This window comes from Saccopteryx bilineata, chromosome 6 (assembly GCF_036850765.1).
Source record: "Saccopteryx bilineata isolate mSacBil1 chromosome 6, mSacBil1_pri_phased_curated, whole genome shotgun sequence".
Classification (NCBI taxonomy): Eukaryota; Metazoa; Chordata; class Mammalia; order Chiroptera; family Emballonuridae; genus Saccopteryx; species Saccopteryx bilineata.
The window spans coordinates 81,548,547-81,566,843 of NC_089495.1; the positions used below are offsets into that span (position 1 = coordinate 81,548,547).

Below are 18,297 nucleotides of genomic sequence, written 5' to 3' on the forward strand. Positions count from 1 at the left end.
TAGAATAACCATGTTTGTATTTCACTATGTGACTTTATCATGTTTACTAATTTTATGTTCCTGGAGAAAATTATTTAATTCCTAATAGAGTTTTTTTGACATAGTAATAGTGATGAACATAAGGAGAAAGTCGTTGATTTCCCTGTAATTTTTAAAACTTTGTATGTAGTTCTGGACAATTGGTTAGACTTTATAAACACCATCTTTTTTTATGTGTGGTTTACAGGCTGTCAGCAACTAACCATTCACTGACACCTCAAAGTGATTTGGACTCAAGTAGCTCTGAAGAATTCTATCAGGCTGTTCACCATGCTGAGCAAACGTTCAGAAAAATGGAAAGTTACTTGAAACAACAGCAACTTTGTGATGTTATCCTGATTGTTGGGAACCGAAAGATACCTGCACATAGGTACAGTAATCTGTCATTATTGGAAACATGCATTTACATATTTAGAAGTGATAGCCTGGTATGAAGATTGCAAAATATCAAGATTAGATCATTAGAACCCATATTTTTAACAGAGCGTGGGTGTTTTTCTTTTACTCTCATTTATTTAAGTAATCTTTTTAAAGAAATAAAGCAAATATAAGCAATTGAAAAATACTACTTCTAACTCAGGTCGATAAATACTTCATTTTATATGACTCATAATCACATTAAATGGAAATTAATTTCAACTTAGAGTATGTACCTAAGAACTGAAATAAGATATGATTTTCTGTCAAAACTGAAGTGAAGTCAGATTACGTTGGGTACATATTATTTGTCTCAACCATATATTTAAAACATTTCATATTAACGTCATTAAATTTCATGTATTAGAAAATATTTATCTTGTACTAATATCATACTTAATTTCCAATATATTTAAAAGCTAATACATTTTTAAACATTTCTTATATATTTATAATTGATAATTTCAAGTTTTATGAACTAGACATCTGATTATTTTGTGCCATATTGATTTGCTATGAGTTTACTTATGAGAATTTATTGAATATGATGTTGGTTGTTTACTCAGTTTTTCTTTGTTTTAAAATTTTAAGTGAAAAAAGAGTTTTAATTTAATTTTGATATTATTTTTATTTAGTTGATATATGAGCAAGCAAACTTAGATTACCTTAACATATGTCATATAATACTGTTAATACTACTGAATTAACAGAAAGGGTAAATTTTCCACATGAAATTTTTTCAATGTACTTTTTTTCATATAATTTTAACTTAAATAGATTATATATATATGCCTTTACATGTGAACTATTAAGAGGATTCCAGGAAAAGTGGTCTATATTTCTACCATGATAAGAATATTAAAATGTGAGGATTGAGTTTGAAACAAATCTCTATCTTGGTTATTATGTTATTATCTAAATAATTTGTTTGATTATGCTAATTTTCATAATCATTCAGGTTTTTAATATATAAAATTGCATTTTGGTTTAGTTTACTTTAAAGCATCTTAACATATTTTTATGCATATTATTCTCAACATTTAAATATTTCATGTATTAACAGATACTAAATTAAAGGTATTATTTTCAATCACATGCATTTTATTTAAACATGATTGTAAAAATTTAGCCTAAGGCTATCTGCTAAATTAATTCTAGTAAAGACATATTTTTTTATACCATGGTTTAAAACTTTAGCACTATTTTACAAATAATTTACATACTGAGGATTCTAAATTAAACATACATAAGTTAAGAAATATGTGGAAAATGTTTTAGGAAGCACCTGATACAAGTCACTCTTTTATGTAATCACAAGTATATTTCACCTTCTTAATTATACTTCTGCATGATGAATTAATTGTAATTAATACAAAATTAACTTTTTGCTTTAAACAAATAATCATCTTAGTAATAGTAACAAACTAATAGATTTGTAAGTTATTTTGTTATTTTTCATTAACAAAACAGAGTATTTTTCTTTGGGTAAAACAAAACTGATGTTTAAACATTAGCACAGAAAAATTATGAAATATAATACATATTTTTATTTATTGAATTTTAGAGAAAGAAGGGAGAGAGATAGACATTGACAGAGAGAGAGAGAGAGAGAGAGAGAGAGAAACATTGACTTGTTGTTCCACTTATTTATGCCATAATTGATTCACTCTTATATGTGCCCTGACCCGGATTCCAATCCTCAATCTTGGCATATTAAGACAATGTTCTAACCAAATGAGCTATCAGCCAGGGCCTAGAATATAATAATATTAAATAATAAAAAATGAAGTAATTTGTATTAAGCAATGAAGTAATTTGTCATAAATATTCACAAAATAGACATCCACAAAGATTATGTATATTTAATTTTATTTAAATTATCTCATCATTTAAAATTTTCAAATGGATTCTGACTATTAAAGGGCTTTTTCATAAAACATTTTGAATGTATGCTAGTTATAATGTATATAAACTTTTAACCTGATGTAGATTACAATTACTACAGTATTTAGGAAATATTATGTCTATATATTTAGCTTATTATTAGGCATAGTTTTAATTAAGTTAGCTCTGAAAAGCTAATAATCATAAAATAACTTATTAATATATTCACAACATGAAAACTAATCAAAATTCTGATTTTATCTCTGCTTTGGGTCCTTAGAGAAATTCTAAAATAAATATAGACTTCTCATAAATGGCCCAGAATAATTGATAAGCAGCAAGTGAACAAAACCATTTAAATGTAAATTCAGAATACTAAATATAGAGGATTTCTGAAAGGTAGGCTTATTGTAATCAGTGATGTCAGATGCAGAAAAGTAGACTGACAAGATCAATATTAAAAACTGGACTGTCGAATTTTCACTGGTAAGAGAATGAAGGGATTTTTCAGGGCCTACTCTCTTATAATGCACTGGTATATAATTAAATATGATTCAGCTTGTGAAAGTTTTTTTTAACTGTTATTAATAGTAAGTGCGTTAGAATAAATGAGAACATTATAAGTAAATAACATCCTTTGAGTTATAAATAAAGTCATTTATAGTTTTATTTGCATAAAAACAGTGTGTAAGGACATAAAACATACAGTTAACAAAGCTTAATCCTGGGAAGTAGGGTTTGTAGACCAGATAAAGGAAGGACTAATATGATTTAAAATGTGTAAGCATATATATATTTTTATTTTTTTAGCATAAAATTATTTCTGATCAAATAAAAACTTTAAAGAATAAAATGATGGACTGACCTGTGGTAGCACAGTGGATAAAGCATTGACCTGGAATGCTGAGGTCACTGGTTCGAAACCCTGGGCTTGCCCGATCAAGGCACAAACGGGAAGCAACTACTAAGAGTTGTTGTTTCCCACTCATCCTCCCTGCCCCTTTCTCTCTGTTTCTCTATTCTCTCTAAAAACATCAATAAAAATAAAATCTTTAAAAAAGAAAGAATTAAATGATGATATGTGACAGAAACATAAAAGATCATGATCTCCCGACCAAAACACTGGGCATTTCATGAAGCATCATAATCTATTTTCATTTTTGTCTATCTTTAATAATGAATTTAGTTATGCAAAGAATATATGTATTATTTTAATGTTACTTACTGAGCACTAGAACATAAAAGTATCATAAGTGAGGTTAATGTGGCAATTGAGCCCTGGTCAGACAGGTCTGTTGTTTAGAGCATTGGCCCTAATTGCAGATGTTGCCTGTTCAGTGTGTTGTCAGGGCACATACAGGAACAGATTAATGTTCCTGTTTCTCTCTCTTGCTCTCTCTCCCTTCCTCTCTGGTTACAATAAAAAAAAATTTATAGTGGCAATTGAAATGTTGTATATAGAAACACTTAACACATTAAGTACAGTAAAAAAAATACTTTGTAAGTAAGTTACATATTAATGTTCAGTGGTAGGCAAGTTGCACTGTTTCTCTGTTCTGAGGGAAATCTTACTTATAAAGATAATTTTTGATGATAGAGGAATAAGTCATTTCTTCCATTTTATTAAATGCAACATTAACTTAGATTTCTCAATCAGCTTGATTGTTTATAATATTTCTGTAACACTTCAGGGGGAAAAAGCCTTCATTGACCCAAGGTAATTTCCAAAATGTTCCCAGGCTCACTATGGTTTTCAGGGACCAAAACTCCAGCACATCCAAAAACTGGCCTGCTCCTATGGTGCCAGGTACCCAGTAGCACCCCTGAAACTCTGAAAGCAGGCAGCCTCCCACATACTCAAGCTTCAGACTAGGCTTAACCAAACCAACTACCACAGACCTTGGCTTTTGATGTACGTCAGCACCAAGCCATTTTTCATGTTCCTAGCCCTCCAGTCTACTTAGCGCCAGGCTGGCCCCTATTGACTTAGACTGGAATCTGGTTCCCACAGATACAGGCTTTCTGCTTATATCAACATTATACCTTTACCAACAGAACAAACTTTTAGGTGGGGCCCCCAAACTTTCAGGTTACAGACCGAGAGATCCCAAACTTTAGGTTGTCCTTAGTGTTATGCCATCTGCACAATGACTCCAACCTCCAGTCAAGCTCTCATAAAACCAGGTTTCCAGACCACCCCAACACCAAACTAGGCCCTTTGAACCCAGATGCCTGGCCCACCCCAGTGATCCCAGGCTCCGGGCTTAGCCCTGAAACCTCAGGAAGTAAGCTAGTCCTGTGTTCCCAAAAACTAGGCTTGCCACCTGCTCCCCCAAAGACTCTAGCAGGAAGCCTGCCTTCAGACACCACCACCTGCCCTCCCGGAATCTCTGGGTGAACTGACTGGTGAAGGGCTTTGCTGGGCCAAGTCAGTCTGTTAAGAATGGAAAAGGCATGTACTTCCTTAAATGTACAGACACCATCACAAAGCCACAAGTATCATGAGCTGAAAGAACACTGTTCCACTAGACCTGCCTTACAAAAAAATGCTGAAAGGTGTTTTCTAAGCTGAGATGTAATGAGAGAGTCTAATGAAAATATATACTGAGTATATAGACTAATTCAGAATAACCTAATACAAAGCCTACAATAAATACAGAAAAGAAAGAGAGAGAGAGAGAGAGAGAGAGAGAGAATCAAGGCATAACACATAGAAACTCATCAATTCGCAAAGAAAGATAAGAGAGGACTAATGGAACAAGGGAACTGTGAAATTGCCAGAAAAGAATAAGATGGCGTAACTCCTTACCTATCAATAATTACTCTAAAGGTAATTAGATAAATTTTCCAATCAAAAGACACAGAATTGCTGAATGAATTTAAAAATGTGACCCAACTACTATATAATACTCTCCCTGTCTTAATTTACAAAGATTGCTCCACAAAATGGTCCAGTTTTAGAAAATACAGAAAAGATAAGCACTGCGAAAACGAGTTTATGTTCTAGGAAGCTGTTAGTGTTAATCGAGGCATGAAATGAGGACTATGTAAGTATCAGTAGAGAGATTAGCTGAGATATCTTGATGAACAGTCTTACAGGTCAGATTCCCTGGAAACAGATGCAGACACCAGAATTCAGGGGTGCATGGTTTCTTTAAGGAGTGCCTGCAGAAGAAAGGAGGCAGGATAGGGCTAAAGAAGGAGCAGATTAGGAGTGTGGTCTCAGCTGAAGCCTTGCTTCATCTTTAAGTCCTAAGAAACTCAAGCATGACTTACTTCCAAGTTAGTCATACCTTGACTTAAAGAAACAGTATGCTTATATGTGGGTCATATTAGGCATTACCATTGGGCACACTTGCAGGTGTAGAGCGGGAGGGGAGAAGTTAGAGGATGAGGTAAGAGGAGCAGAAGCTCATAAACTCCCAGGGGGTATCTCCTGGGCCATGCACAATTGCAGAACAATGGTAGCCCGGAGCAGTTAGGTATTTACATCACCGGTCCTGGGCACATCTCTGTGCCCCATAAAGAGGGGCCCCGGCAGGACAACCACAAAGTCCAGTAATTCCAGGCACAAAACTAGATTTAAAACTACCATAACAGTAAAAATTAAGGCTATGCTCAGAGTGATTCTGAAACAGTGAGTGTTAAGGCAGATATTTATAAGCCGGATTCAAAACCTGGGGCGATGAAAGGGTTAAGGAGTAAGAGGTGGAAGAGAAATCAGTGAATTAGAGGTAAGCTGAGATAAGAAAGTCTGTACTGCCTTTGCTAAAATGGAGATTTAAAAACGGAGTGGGAGGTCAATAATGTCAAACACCACAGTAAATTGGAATGGACTTAGAAAAGTTTAATAGATTTCAAAGGAAATACATTAGTGGTGACCTCAATAAGAGATTTTCCAGTGTGGCTGCATTATCCATTTATATATGCATTTTTGTCTCCTGCTTCCCTAGTATTAATAGAAGCTACATATGCACATATAGATATATTACTTTCAGTTTTTCATTATATCTCCTTCCTAAAATCTAATGCAAATTTTCTGTTCACTAAAACTAGATGCATTATAGAGTTTTCTACACTTCTATTAGTGAGTTAGCAATATTTTCTATGTTGCAGTTTATGGATAAGATTTCATATAATTATTTAAGATTGAATTCTCTAGGTTTTATGATATATTTTTCTATATGGATGTGTCTTTATGTAAATCAAGCCTTTATATGTGTAAAATTAAAAGGGTTAATTTTATCTCAATATACTTCTTATATGTTAGGAAAGATATATATCCTTCTGGTTTATTTATTTTTTCTTCTTTTCCAAGTGGGATGAGGGAGATAGAAAGACAGACTCCCACATGTGCCCTGACTGGGAACCACCTTTCAATCCCTGTCTGAGTCCGATGCTTTGGCCATCTGGGGCCATGCTCACAACTGAGCTATTTTTAGCACCTGAGGTGGAGGCTTTGTGGAGTCATCTTCAGTGCCTGGGCCAATGTACTCAAGCCAATCGAGCCATAGCTGAAGGAGGGGAAGAAAGAAATAGAAAAAGAGAAGGCGGAGGGGTGGAAAAGCAAATGGTCAGTTCTCCTGTATGTCCTGACAAGGCATTGCACCTGTGTTATCCACATGCTGGGCTGACACTCTATCACTGGGCCAACTGCCCAGGCCTCCTTCTGGTTTATTACATTTTATTTTCATATACAATGTCATACTTAGTTCTTTTGATGAAACTGATCTTTTGACACTGATTTATCTAATTGGTATATAATAAACATGTGAAGATAAGTGTGTTTTTATTATTTTACTATTCTTCGAGAATTAAAGTTTTGACATGTTTAGTTACTAACTACAAAAACAAATGTCCAAACTGAAAACTTAAAATATTTCTAAAATATTATCACTTAAGAATTAATATTAATAGGTTAGACAAAATTATATATCCTAAAAAGTACTTCTTAAATGTATAATTTGATATATATACATACATATATATACATATATATATATATATAAAGAATATCTGTTTCTGTGGAAGTGAACTTCCATCATGCTCTTGACTTACATAGAAATAAATATATAGGAGATAGATAAAATTGCAAAATAAATAAAACATTTTTTTCTGGCTTGAATGCATAAAAAGTTTTAGAAAATATGCACTGTTTTGAACTTTTTTTCATTATTTTTTTACAATGTTCTTAAAAAGAAAAATATATTTAGAGTTTGCCATTATTTAGTTTACAAATGTAGCCATCACATTTAATTTCATCATTTTTTGAGCATTTTATTCCTTTGTAGAATAAAAACTGTTTCAAGTTCTTCTTCTTTTCCTCTTCTAGCCCAGCTGTTTTTTTTAACCTAATGAGCCCTGAATGTACGTTAACCTGTATATGCTTATATACACTTACACAAAATATTAGTATTTTTACTTTTTAATATTGAGATCATAGGGTTTTTACTTCTTAGTCTCTTCCCTTTCTATATTTGTAACTGTTTTCCATCAGTGAGTTATCTTTTCCTGATGATTCTTGAGAATGTACTAATTTCTTCTAATATACTCTAAATAGAAAGAAATTTATGTTTTTATTTCAAATAACTATTAATAACAAACCTCATAACTATAGTACAGTCCTCTATTTCTTTAGAATTATAATATGCTGTTAAGTGTTTTACTCAATCATTTTTCACTTACAATTTTAAAGAATCTGAAAAAATATTTATGTTCATTAAAACAACAAAAGTTACCAGAAAAATGAAATGCTTGTACATTTTTTAAAGCTATTAAAAAGCTGTTAAAAATAACAACGAAAAACTAGAGTGATACACTTTTCTTAACCTCAACTTTTTTTTGTCACAATGTCCATTATATAACTGACAGTTGCAATATATGAACAAATAAAGGACTTTAGATCATAATAGCATATTATTTTCTAGTCTGTATAGCTTAGTTGGTTAGAGCATCATTCCAAAGCACTGGTTGCTGGTTCGGTCAGGGCACATACAGAAACAGATCTGTGCTCCTGTCTCTCTCTCTCCCTCATCTCTCACTAAAAAAATTAAAATAAAATAAAATAAAATAAGCAAAAAACAGCACTGGAAGGCCTGGATGATGAAGGAAAGAAAGAAAAAAGAAATATAGAAAATGAATAGCAACAGGTAAAATTAGTTTATTTGAAAATGACATAAAATCAACTACTTAAAAGAAAAAAAATAAAAGCAGACTCCAATAAATGTGTCACATGAAAGATGCATCTATGGAAATTTCAACTAATGAATTCTAAACCAACAGAAACCCACAAGAAAATAGAGTTTATAAAAATGTTACTGTACATAATGCTAAAAAAACTGTTAAGTATGTAGGAATCAACCAAGAACGCATAAGACAATTTAAAAAAAATTTAATTTGAATGTAAATCAGACAAAATATCCTAAGTACATATAGAGATATTTTATACTTTTATATTGGATGACTTTATATCCTAAATAAACCAACCATTTCCAAATAACCATGGGGAGGAGAAGGGAGGAGAAGGAGGAGGGTGGGAGGAAGGGGAGGGGCTTAAAGAGAAATAAAATATAGGGTAACAGAGGATGATTTGACTTTGCGTGATGGGTATACAGCATAATCGACTGTCCAAATGATGCGGAGATGTTTTCTCTAAATCTTTATACTCTGATTGACCAACGCCATCCTGTTAAATTTAATTGTCTGTATAAAAAATTAATACAAAATAAAAATAAGTAAAAAAAGTTTTAAAAGAAATTTACTGCATTTTGAATTAAAATTCTATTTGGTTTACTAAAAAAATTTTAAATTTTATATGAAGAATAAAAATCCACACTAAGCAAAATTTAAGAGGGAAGATTTGCCTCATTAGATATAAAAACATATTTAGAATTATGGTATTTATGTTTCTATATTCATTTATATTTATCATATATATAAAAAGACTGATGGTATTGGCATAAGAACAAGAACTAAAGGAAAAAAAAAGAAATCTCAAAAACAGGTCAGCACCAATTTAGGGCTAAAATTTATGATATAAGTTACACTATTAATTTATGGAGCAAATGAAATTTTTTAGTAAATAATTATAGATTAATAGATGAGAAATACATAGATTCATAGATAATAGAGACAGACAGATGGATGCATAGACTGCCCTTTATTCCATTATTGCTGACACTAACATTTTGATGTATTATATTCATAGCCTAAATTAGATCCTTTGATTCTTTCAGGCTTGTTCTGAGCTCAGTCTCAGACTACTTTGCTGCCATGTTTACAAGTGATGTTTGTGAAGCCAAACAAGAGGAAATCAAGATGGAAGGCATAGACCCCAATGCCCTCTGGGATCTTGTCCAGTTTGCATATACAGGTACAGTAAGAGATTTATTGTTTCACCGTGATGTATTTTGAATTTTAGAATTTAGGTACATGATATAAAGCTAAAATAAATACACCTTATATCTGTAATTTTTTTCCATTTGAAAGACTAATGGAGAAAATTCAGAGTGCCTTTACTTTTGTCTTTAAAATTACAAATGTATATATGTGTACATATATCAAATTCCTTCCTCAAAGAATTTAAACTGGATTATGAAAGTAAATAGTAATAGATGAGCTTGGAAGAGGAACAGAGAGACTATTAATTACCAAATAAGATTTAATTTGTGTTCATACTTAGAGTATTAAGAAGGAAAATGGATTTTAATTTTATTTTAAAATGGATTCAAAGACTCTCTTTTCTTTGCAATGTATTATTTTAATGTTAAAACCTTTACTGGACATTTAATATGGATTCTATAAACTTAGTTGAAATAGAAAATGAAAATACTTAAAATTGTGAAAAATGACTAGCTTTCTAAGCTATTTGCTGTTTCTGATCCTTTTTATCATCAACTTTCAACCTTTTTCATCTCCTGGCTCAAATAAACTACTAAAATTTTGTGGCATACCAAAAAATATATATTTTTTGCCTCTCTGACAAAACATATTGATATAATTTTTATTCAGTCACATCTCACAGCTCTTGTTGTGTTTCCTGTTGTACTTTTTTTACTTGACAAACTAAAAACAAACAAGTCAGTGCCCAGACTAAATACTTAGGTTTTACATGTTTTAAAAATTCTTATAGAACACCAGTGTGCCTCTTGAGGCATACCTATACAAAAGCATTGCTATTATAGTGACATTTTCTTTTCTCTTTTAAATTTTATTTAGAAAATTAAATTTAGTGGAGTGACATTGATCAATAAGTGTACATAGGTTTCAGATAAACATTTCTACAGCATTTGAAATGTTGATTATGTTGTATACCCATCACCCAAAGTCAAATCATTTTCCGTCACCATGTGTTTGCCCCTCTCTACTCCCTCCCCCTAACCACCTCCCCCATTTTCCCATCTCTCTGGTAACCATTTCACTTTTATATTTCAGTTTTATATCACACTTATGTGTGAAATCGTATCGTTTTTAGCTTTTCTGATTTACTTATTTCACTCAATATAATGTTCTCAAGGTTCATCGATGTTGTCATCAATGGCAATATGTCATCATTTCTTACTGCTGAGTAACATTCCATTGTAAATATGAACCACATTTTCTCTATCTCATTCTCTGTTGGAGGTCACTTTGGTTGTTTCCACATCTTGGCCACTGTGAATAAGGCTGCGGCAACCACGGAAGTGCATGTACATGTCTTTACTACCAATGTTTTTGAGTATGAGTGGAAAAGCACCCAGGAGAGGAATTGCTGGGTCATATGATAGTTCTATTCTTAATTTTTTGAGAAACCACCATATTTTCTTTCATAATGGTTGTTCTAGTTTGCATTCTCACCAGCTAAATTCATGGACCTTGGCCAAAGAAAACAATTAATAAATTTGACCTCAAAGCAAGGAAAATAAAAAGCAAATAAATAAATAAATAAATAAATAAATAAATAAATAAATGTATAGTGATATTTTCCATTGCTCTTTGCACTTATTTTATTTAGTACATTCAAATGATTTTGCTAATTTAGGAAACATTTGTTCAATGTTGTTTAATGTACAAATATTAGGTTTATTTCTGGAAAATAAACTAAGCCAGACTTCGACATCCTGAAGCTCAGTTGGAGAGAAGAGACAAGCAAATAAATATAATATAATGAAAAGTGTTAAGAGAGAATTAGAAGGCTTAAAACCTACTATTCAGAGCAATATCAGGGTTCACATTATTTTAAATTATTTTAATAACCTTTCAAGACTATGAAATAAGAGGTGACATGATAAAATCTGGTGATAGTGGCAAAACAAGATGGTATGAATGTATATTTTTTTAGGAATTGCATGTGGTTTATTTTGTTTAAAATCTTGATCATTAAAGAAAAAAGGAAAGGCATGTTAGGGCCTGGTAATCAAAGCATTAGAAACCTAATTTAAGGAACTGCATTTTTTAATATTTCTGGTAACAGGGAAACAAGTGGTGTTTGAAGATCAGCCTCTAAAAGCAAAATATATTGAAAATAGTGGGAATATTTCTTCTTTGAGGATTTGGCTCATCAGAGAGAGGATTTTGCTAATACCAATATAACACTCATAACTCCAATCAATGAAGCCTTTATGAAAAGAAAAATGCCATGCTTTGGGTGCTGAATCTCAAAGCAGCAATGTGAGGGGAAGACTTATAAACTTTTCAGCCTCAGTAATTATAAAATTATGTTTTCTCAAAGCAAATATTGCCCTTGACAAAGTTAAACAGGTAAGTAGGTCTTTATTGAAAGCTGTTGCAATTAGGGAGAGAGACCAATGTTTACTTATCATGGTAAATGAAATAAGTCAGGCAGAAAAAGTCAGGAATTGGCCTTGGCCATTTGGTTCAGCATAGAGCATCTGTCTGGTGTGTGGAAGTCCCAGGTTCAATTCCAGGTCTAAGCACACAGGAAAAGCGACTATCTGCTTCTCCACCCCTCCTACTCCCCCTTCTCTCTCTTTCTTTTCTCCTCCTGTAGCCATGGCTTGAATGGTTTGAGCAAGTTGACCACAGGCACTGAGGATGGCTCGGTGGCCTCTCCTCAAGTGCTAAAATAGCTTGGTTGTTGAACGATGGAGCAGTGGCTCCTGATGGGTAGAGCATAGCCCAGTAGGGGGCTTGCGGGTAGATCCTTGTCAGGGTGCATATGGCAGTCTGTCTCTCTGGCTCCCCACCTCTTACTTAATAAAACATAAAATAAAATAAAATAATAAAAGAAAAGAAAAGTAAAATAAATAAAATAAAATGGTCAGGAACCATATTACTTCATTCATATGTGGTATAAAACTGAAAGAAATAAATGAACAAATAATAAAAACAAGTGAATAATTACTCATAGATGCAGACAACAGTATGATGATTACAAGAAGGAAGAAGGTAGAGGAGGGTGGTAAAGGGGGTCAAATATATGTTGACACAAGACAATTTGCCTTTACATGGTAAACACACAATGCAATATACAGATGATGTATCACAGAACTGTACACATAAAACAATTTTATTAACAAATGTCACCTAATAAATTTAATCTAAAAAAATGAATCATTTTTCTAAAACAAAGGATGCAAGGGAGGATATATATATATATATATATATATATATATATATATATATATATTTTTTTTTTTTTTAGTAGAGATAGAGAGTAAGAGAGAGAGCAAGAGAGAAACATCAATTTGTTGTTCCACTTACTGAGGTGTTCTTTGGATGATTTGATTTTTGTACATTCTCTGACAGGGGATCGAGCTCACAATCTTGACTTACCCAGATGATGCTCCAAGCAGCTGAGCTACCAAGGGAGGTCTATAAGAAAGGGTATTTAAAGCTCAGATGGGAGAGAACATGGGACATCTGAGTTTGCTACTTGGTTGTATCTAAAGGAAAAGTAATCTTTTTCCCATCTTTGTAACAGAAGGTAGTTTTACAACTTGAAGCAAGGTGCCCACTCAATTTATGCTCCTACCCTCTCACAAAAGGGAGACTGTGTGCTCTCTTCCTCAACGACATTTGAAATGTGCAGCTTCCAGGTTCTTGACAAAAATATTTTTGGATTGTAAAACTGGAAAGAGCCTTTTAAAAATGATTCACATCTCAAAAGGGAGAGAAAGAATTTATACTTACAAGTTTTCAAAATTAAATCCTCTAAGAAAAGGGAAGTCAAAGACCTAGTGGCAAGAAGAAGCATGTCTAAATTTTAGTCAAAATGATGAGGCATTAAGACCATCTTGGATGGCCCTAGCTGATTGGCTTATGGTAGAGCATGGACCCAGCATGTGGATGTCCCAGGTTTAATTACCGGTCAAGGCACACAGGATAAGTGACCATCTGCTTCTCCACTCTTCCCGTTCCCCCTTTTCTCTCTTTCTCTCTTTACCCTCCTTCAGCCATGACTTGATTGGTTTGAGGACATTGGCCCTGAGCACTGAGCATGGCTCTAGCAGGGCCTCTGCCTTAGGCACTAAAAATAGCTCGGTTGAGATCATGGCCCAAGATGGCCAGAGCATCAGCTCCAGGTGGGGGTTGCTGGGTGGATCCCAGTCAGGGCACATGCAGGAGTCTGTCTATCTCCCCTCCTCTCACGTGGAAAAAGAATAAAAGAAAAAAAAATAGACCATCTTGGTAAATTTCAATGTGCATACAAACTAAAATAGTAGTAAAAGATCATGGCCTCTGGGGTCAAGGGATAGCAAACATAACCCTATTATTGTTTCTTAGAAAGAACCAAATCCTGAAACTTACATTTTAGGAATCTTTCTAGCAACAGAAAGGCATAGATCCAACATTTACAGCCTCCATAGCTTGGCAGCCTTGCATTTCTAGTGTACAAAACTAGGTCAAATGAGACTCATCATCGTACAGCGTCAAGTTGGAAGGTGTTTCAAAGCTCCTTGCTGAATGTAATGACCCAGATTTAACTCAGTTTTTTAAAGGCCAGACAAGATACAAAGCTATCTTTCCGTTGCCACTGATACTTTGGCCTTTACTCCAAAATTTCTATTTTTCTGGTGATTTCTAAATTTCCAAACATAAGTTTATAAGAATGTGCTAGATAAGGAAATAATTTACAAGCAAACGTTGGGAGAATTTTAGGCATTACGTAAAATGTGTTCCTGTCTTTTGCTATTTACAATGTAACAAATTAAATAGACAAGATCAACTGAACAACTGTATGGAAAGGGAAGAATAGGATGTATTGGTATTTGTATCTATTATACTTAGCAAGCTTGCTAGCTAATCTCTAAGACTTTTTGTAGAAGACTAAAAATAAATGCATCATAGAAAAAGGTAAAAATGAATGAGCAGTAAGATAGTAAGGAGTCAGCTATTTGAGAATATTTTCTTAAATTTTAAAGTTTGAGAGTCTTTGAAAAAATTGAGAATTAAATATGTCCGCTAAGGAGAATAAAATATGTCTGGAATTAATGAACTATTATCTGTGAAAGTAATTTGCTCACAGTAGAGATGAATAAGAATACCTCAAAATGATTTCAAAGGAAAAATTTCTATGAGATCTTGAAAGTTTGTACGATTTGAAAAACCATATATAACTAATTTATTTATTTATTTAAAAGTAAGAAGAAAACTAAACAATGGATAAAGAAAGTTAGAAAAAATTTTGACTGACATAAGCTTCAATAATTATAGAATTTAATAATCATTAATATGAAGAAAGAAGAATCATCCTTTAAAGAATTTCAATTTAGTAAAAATTTATACATGGTAAGCTATAGAAGACACCCTTCCTAATTACCCCAACTTGCTCCTAACCTAACAAATTAGAATGAGAGAAAATAAGATCAGGAGCCTGGTAGAATTATAATAAGAACTAAAGCAAATATTTAGAAATTTGTTTTCTGGTAACTAGGAAGAGTGACCTGGGTATTAAGGAATGAGTACAGTGGTAGAAATAGCTCAAAGTTATAATAACTAATATGTTAATGCTAGAAATATGTAAGACAGAACAAAGAAAAACTAATAAGGTCTTTGTGTTGACAGAATTCTTGGATCTTAATAAGATAAATATACAACTATTAAAATCATGACTAATTATTACAGAATCAAAATTAGCTTCTTCTTTTTTTTTTTTAAGGCTCCATAAAGTCAATTTTTTTCCCCACATACTTTAAAAGCTCAGTAATGGAAAAAAGAAGAAAATTTACACTGGTGTTAGAGTAACAATTATATTACTAACATGAAGTTCATATTGTTTTTCTAAATTCTTAATTAAATGTTTGAGTAACTTCAACATTTCCTCTTTTAAAAGTTTCCATTGAGACTTCTCAGTTTTTTAGTAGGAAATCTGTGTGAGATGAGAGCCATTCATAGAGAGCAAAGGTCCGTTTAAGCAACAGATATATAATATTATAAGATACAGTAAGTCCTCAGTTAAGTTTGTTGAGAGGTTCTGTGACTTTAAGTGAAACAAGTTATAATGTGACCAATCTTAGCATAAGCTTATTAATAACAAGAATTAAGTTTCTAAGGCAGCTTATCAATATTATAAAAAATTACTTTGAACAAAATAATGATATTTGAGGGCTTGTTGTTATGCCCTTTTATGAGTATATCTTTAAATTTAAAGTTTGAACACTTAGTTGTAACCCAGAGAAGATATAATTATAAGATTGTATACCAATTTTTCAAAATAAATTCATAATTCAGTTAAAATATTTGATCACTTATTGTGTAAAGAGAGTCAAACTAGAAGCTAGAAGATAAAATATGAGTTAAGTCTGTATGAATATAGATTAGAATGACATAGACCTTTAAACAAATTGCTAATTAATAGAATTTTTAGAGCAGGGCATAATGAAACAAAGCTCGTTGTTTTTGTTTTTAAATGTAAGATCAGTGTATCACTATCCATTGGATGAAACTCTTGATTGTATAGTTTAAATAACTTAACAGCTTTTAAAACATTTTATTACATTTTTTGAAGCTTCTTTTTTATTATTGTACTCATTTAGAAAAAAAATACCTAGATTTTTTTTCCGTTTTCATTGATAAAGTCTATCATTTGGGATAATGAAGTCCATGCTGCTCTAAAATTACTCTACAGAACATATGAGAAGCATCAATGGAATCAGAGAAAAAAAATGTTTACAGTTTCTCATCATTCTGTTTTCAAATCACTTAGAAAATTAGAGATATATAGAATTTTAGCAGTCTCATCTTAAACATTATAAATTTTACAGATAAACATTTTTCTTGGCAAAGAGTTTTTTAGAATTATATATTTAATATTTTTTAAAAACATTGTCAGATTCATTATGAGATAGATTAGAACATTGTTGGTGTCTTTTTAGTTAATATGAGACAGAATTATTTTTTCAGTGCTTAAGATACTCTGGAGTGTGTGTGTGTGTGTGTGTGTGTGTGTGTGTGTGTGTGTAACAAAGACAGAAAGAGGGACAGAGAGGAATAGATAGACAAGAAGGGAGAGAGATGAGAAGCATCAATTCTTCATTGAAAAACCTCAGTGGTTCATTGATTGCTTTCTTATATGTACCTTGATGGGTATGGGGGCGGGCACAGCAGAGCAAGTGACCCCTTGCTCAAGCCAGCTACCTTGAGCTTCAAGCCAGCAATCTTTGGGTTTAAGTCAGTGAACATGGCGTCATGTTTATGATCCCACGCTCAAGCCAGCGACCCTGCACTCAAGCCAGGTGAGCCCATGCTCAAGATGGCAGCCTTGGGGCTTGAACCTGGGTTCTCTGTGTCCCAGTTCAACACTTTAACCACTGCACCACCACCTGGTCAAACGATATTCTGGAGTACTTAAGGTAGCCCATTCGGTAAGATAAAGTAAGCTGACAAAGATCAATAGTAAGATGTTGAATCTATTACTAGAATAAAATATCAGAACACAAATTGAACGGTATTTTCTCTAACGAATCAATGCCCTTTTGTATAGAATTTGTTATCATGGAGTTCTTTGGAGTGGTTTAATGGCTATCTCGTCCTGAAAATAGTTTGAAGAGATTAAATCGACTCCCTTATTGCTATATAGTGGATCATTGCAGATTAGGAGAATGTTCCCTTGCAACTGAATGCTATTTGCCTGCAGGTAGCAATGGTGCCTGACACTTCAAGCGCATTAGTGGCTAAAAATCTTTGTCTTGTAAATGTGTAGGATGCCTCTTAAGTTTTAGTACGTGCCTACTATGTACCATGTCCTATGTTTGGTTCTGGAACACAATGTGGTTGATTACATACATTCTCTGCCTTTAAGGAACTTTCCAGTTTCAAGTTTAAAATAACTATCCTTTGTTTTCTTTTTTTTTTTTTTTTTTTTTGGGGGGGGTAGTGGATTATAAACATACTTTTGATGTATGCAGCATATTTTCTCATTGGACAATAGTATAAATCAAATTTTGAGGACTACTATATTAATTTTGTCTCAATATGTATTTCAGCTCTAGCCAAAACTTGATGATTACATTGTGTAAAAAAAAAAATTAATATATTTGAAAGGATTCTTTTGATTTCATCATATTTTAAAGTTTCTTCAAGATGATAAAAATTTCTTTCTGACATATCTCTTATGTAGTTCCTATTATACTTACAAATATACGCTGTTCATTACTGTGTGAGGAAGTAAGAGTTCCAACAGATATAGGAGATGGGATTGCAGGGTTACCAGCAACATTTCGTGTCCTGTAGAGAACTGATAAGACAAGGATTAAATAAAGGAAGCTGTCCATAGTAGTGGCATTAAAAAGAGGGGTAGAAAATTAAACTGCCATATACTAAAAACAACCCTTTAATCACACTGAACCATCCTTGTTAAAAAAAAAAAAGGCTATGTACTATGGAAGTTAATTAAAGACTTAGTACATGCTAAGGAATGTTAAGAGAGCTGCTACTTCCTGCCAAACGTTTGAGTGAAATAAATACACGCACGTAGGAGCCGAGATGTTTAATGATCTGCTTTAATATTAAAAGTGT

At 32.7% G+C, this 18,297-nt stretch overlaps 1 protein-coding gene across 1 annotated transcript in view; it reads left to right on the plus strand.

The window, feature by feature from the left end:
* The window catches only part of KLHL1 (kelch like family member 1), a 446,827-nt gene that overhangs the window by 171,397 nt on the left and 257,133 nt on the right, over positions 1–18,297 (plus strand). The window contains exons 2-3 of the mRNA XM_066235267.1: positions 227–409; positions 9,576–9,712. Coding sequence (XP_066091364.1) covers positions 227–409; positions 9,576–9,712 — 320 coding nt within the window. The remainder of the gene's footprint in view (positions 1–226; positions 410–9,575; positions 9,713–18,297) is intronic.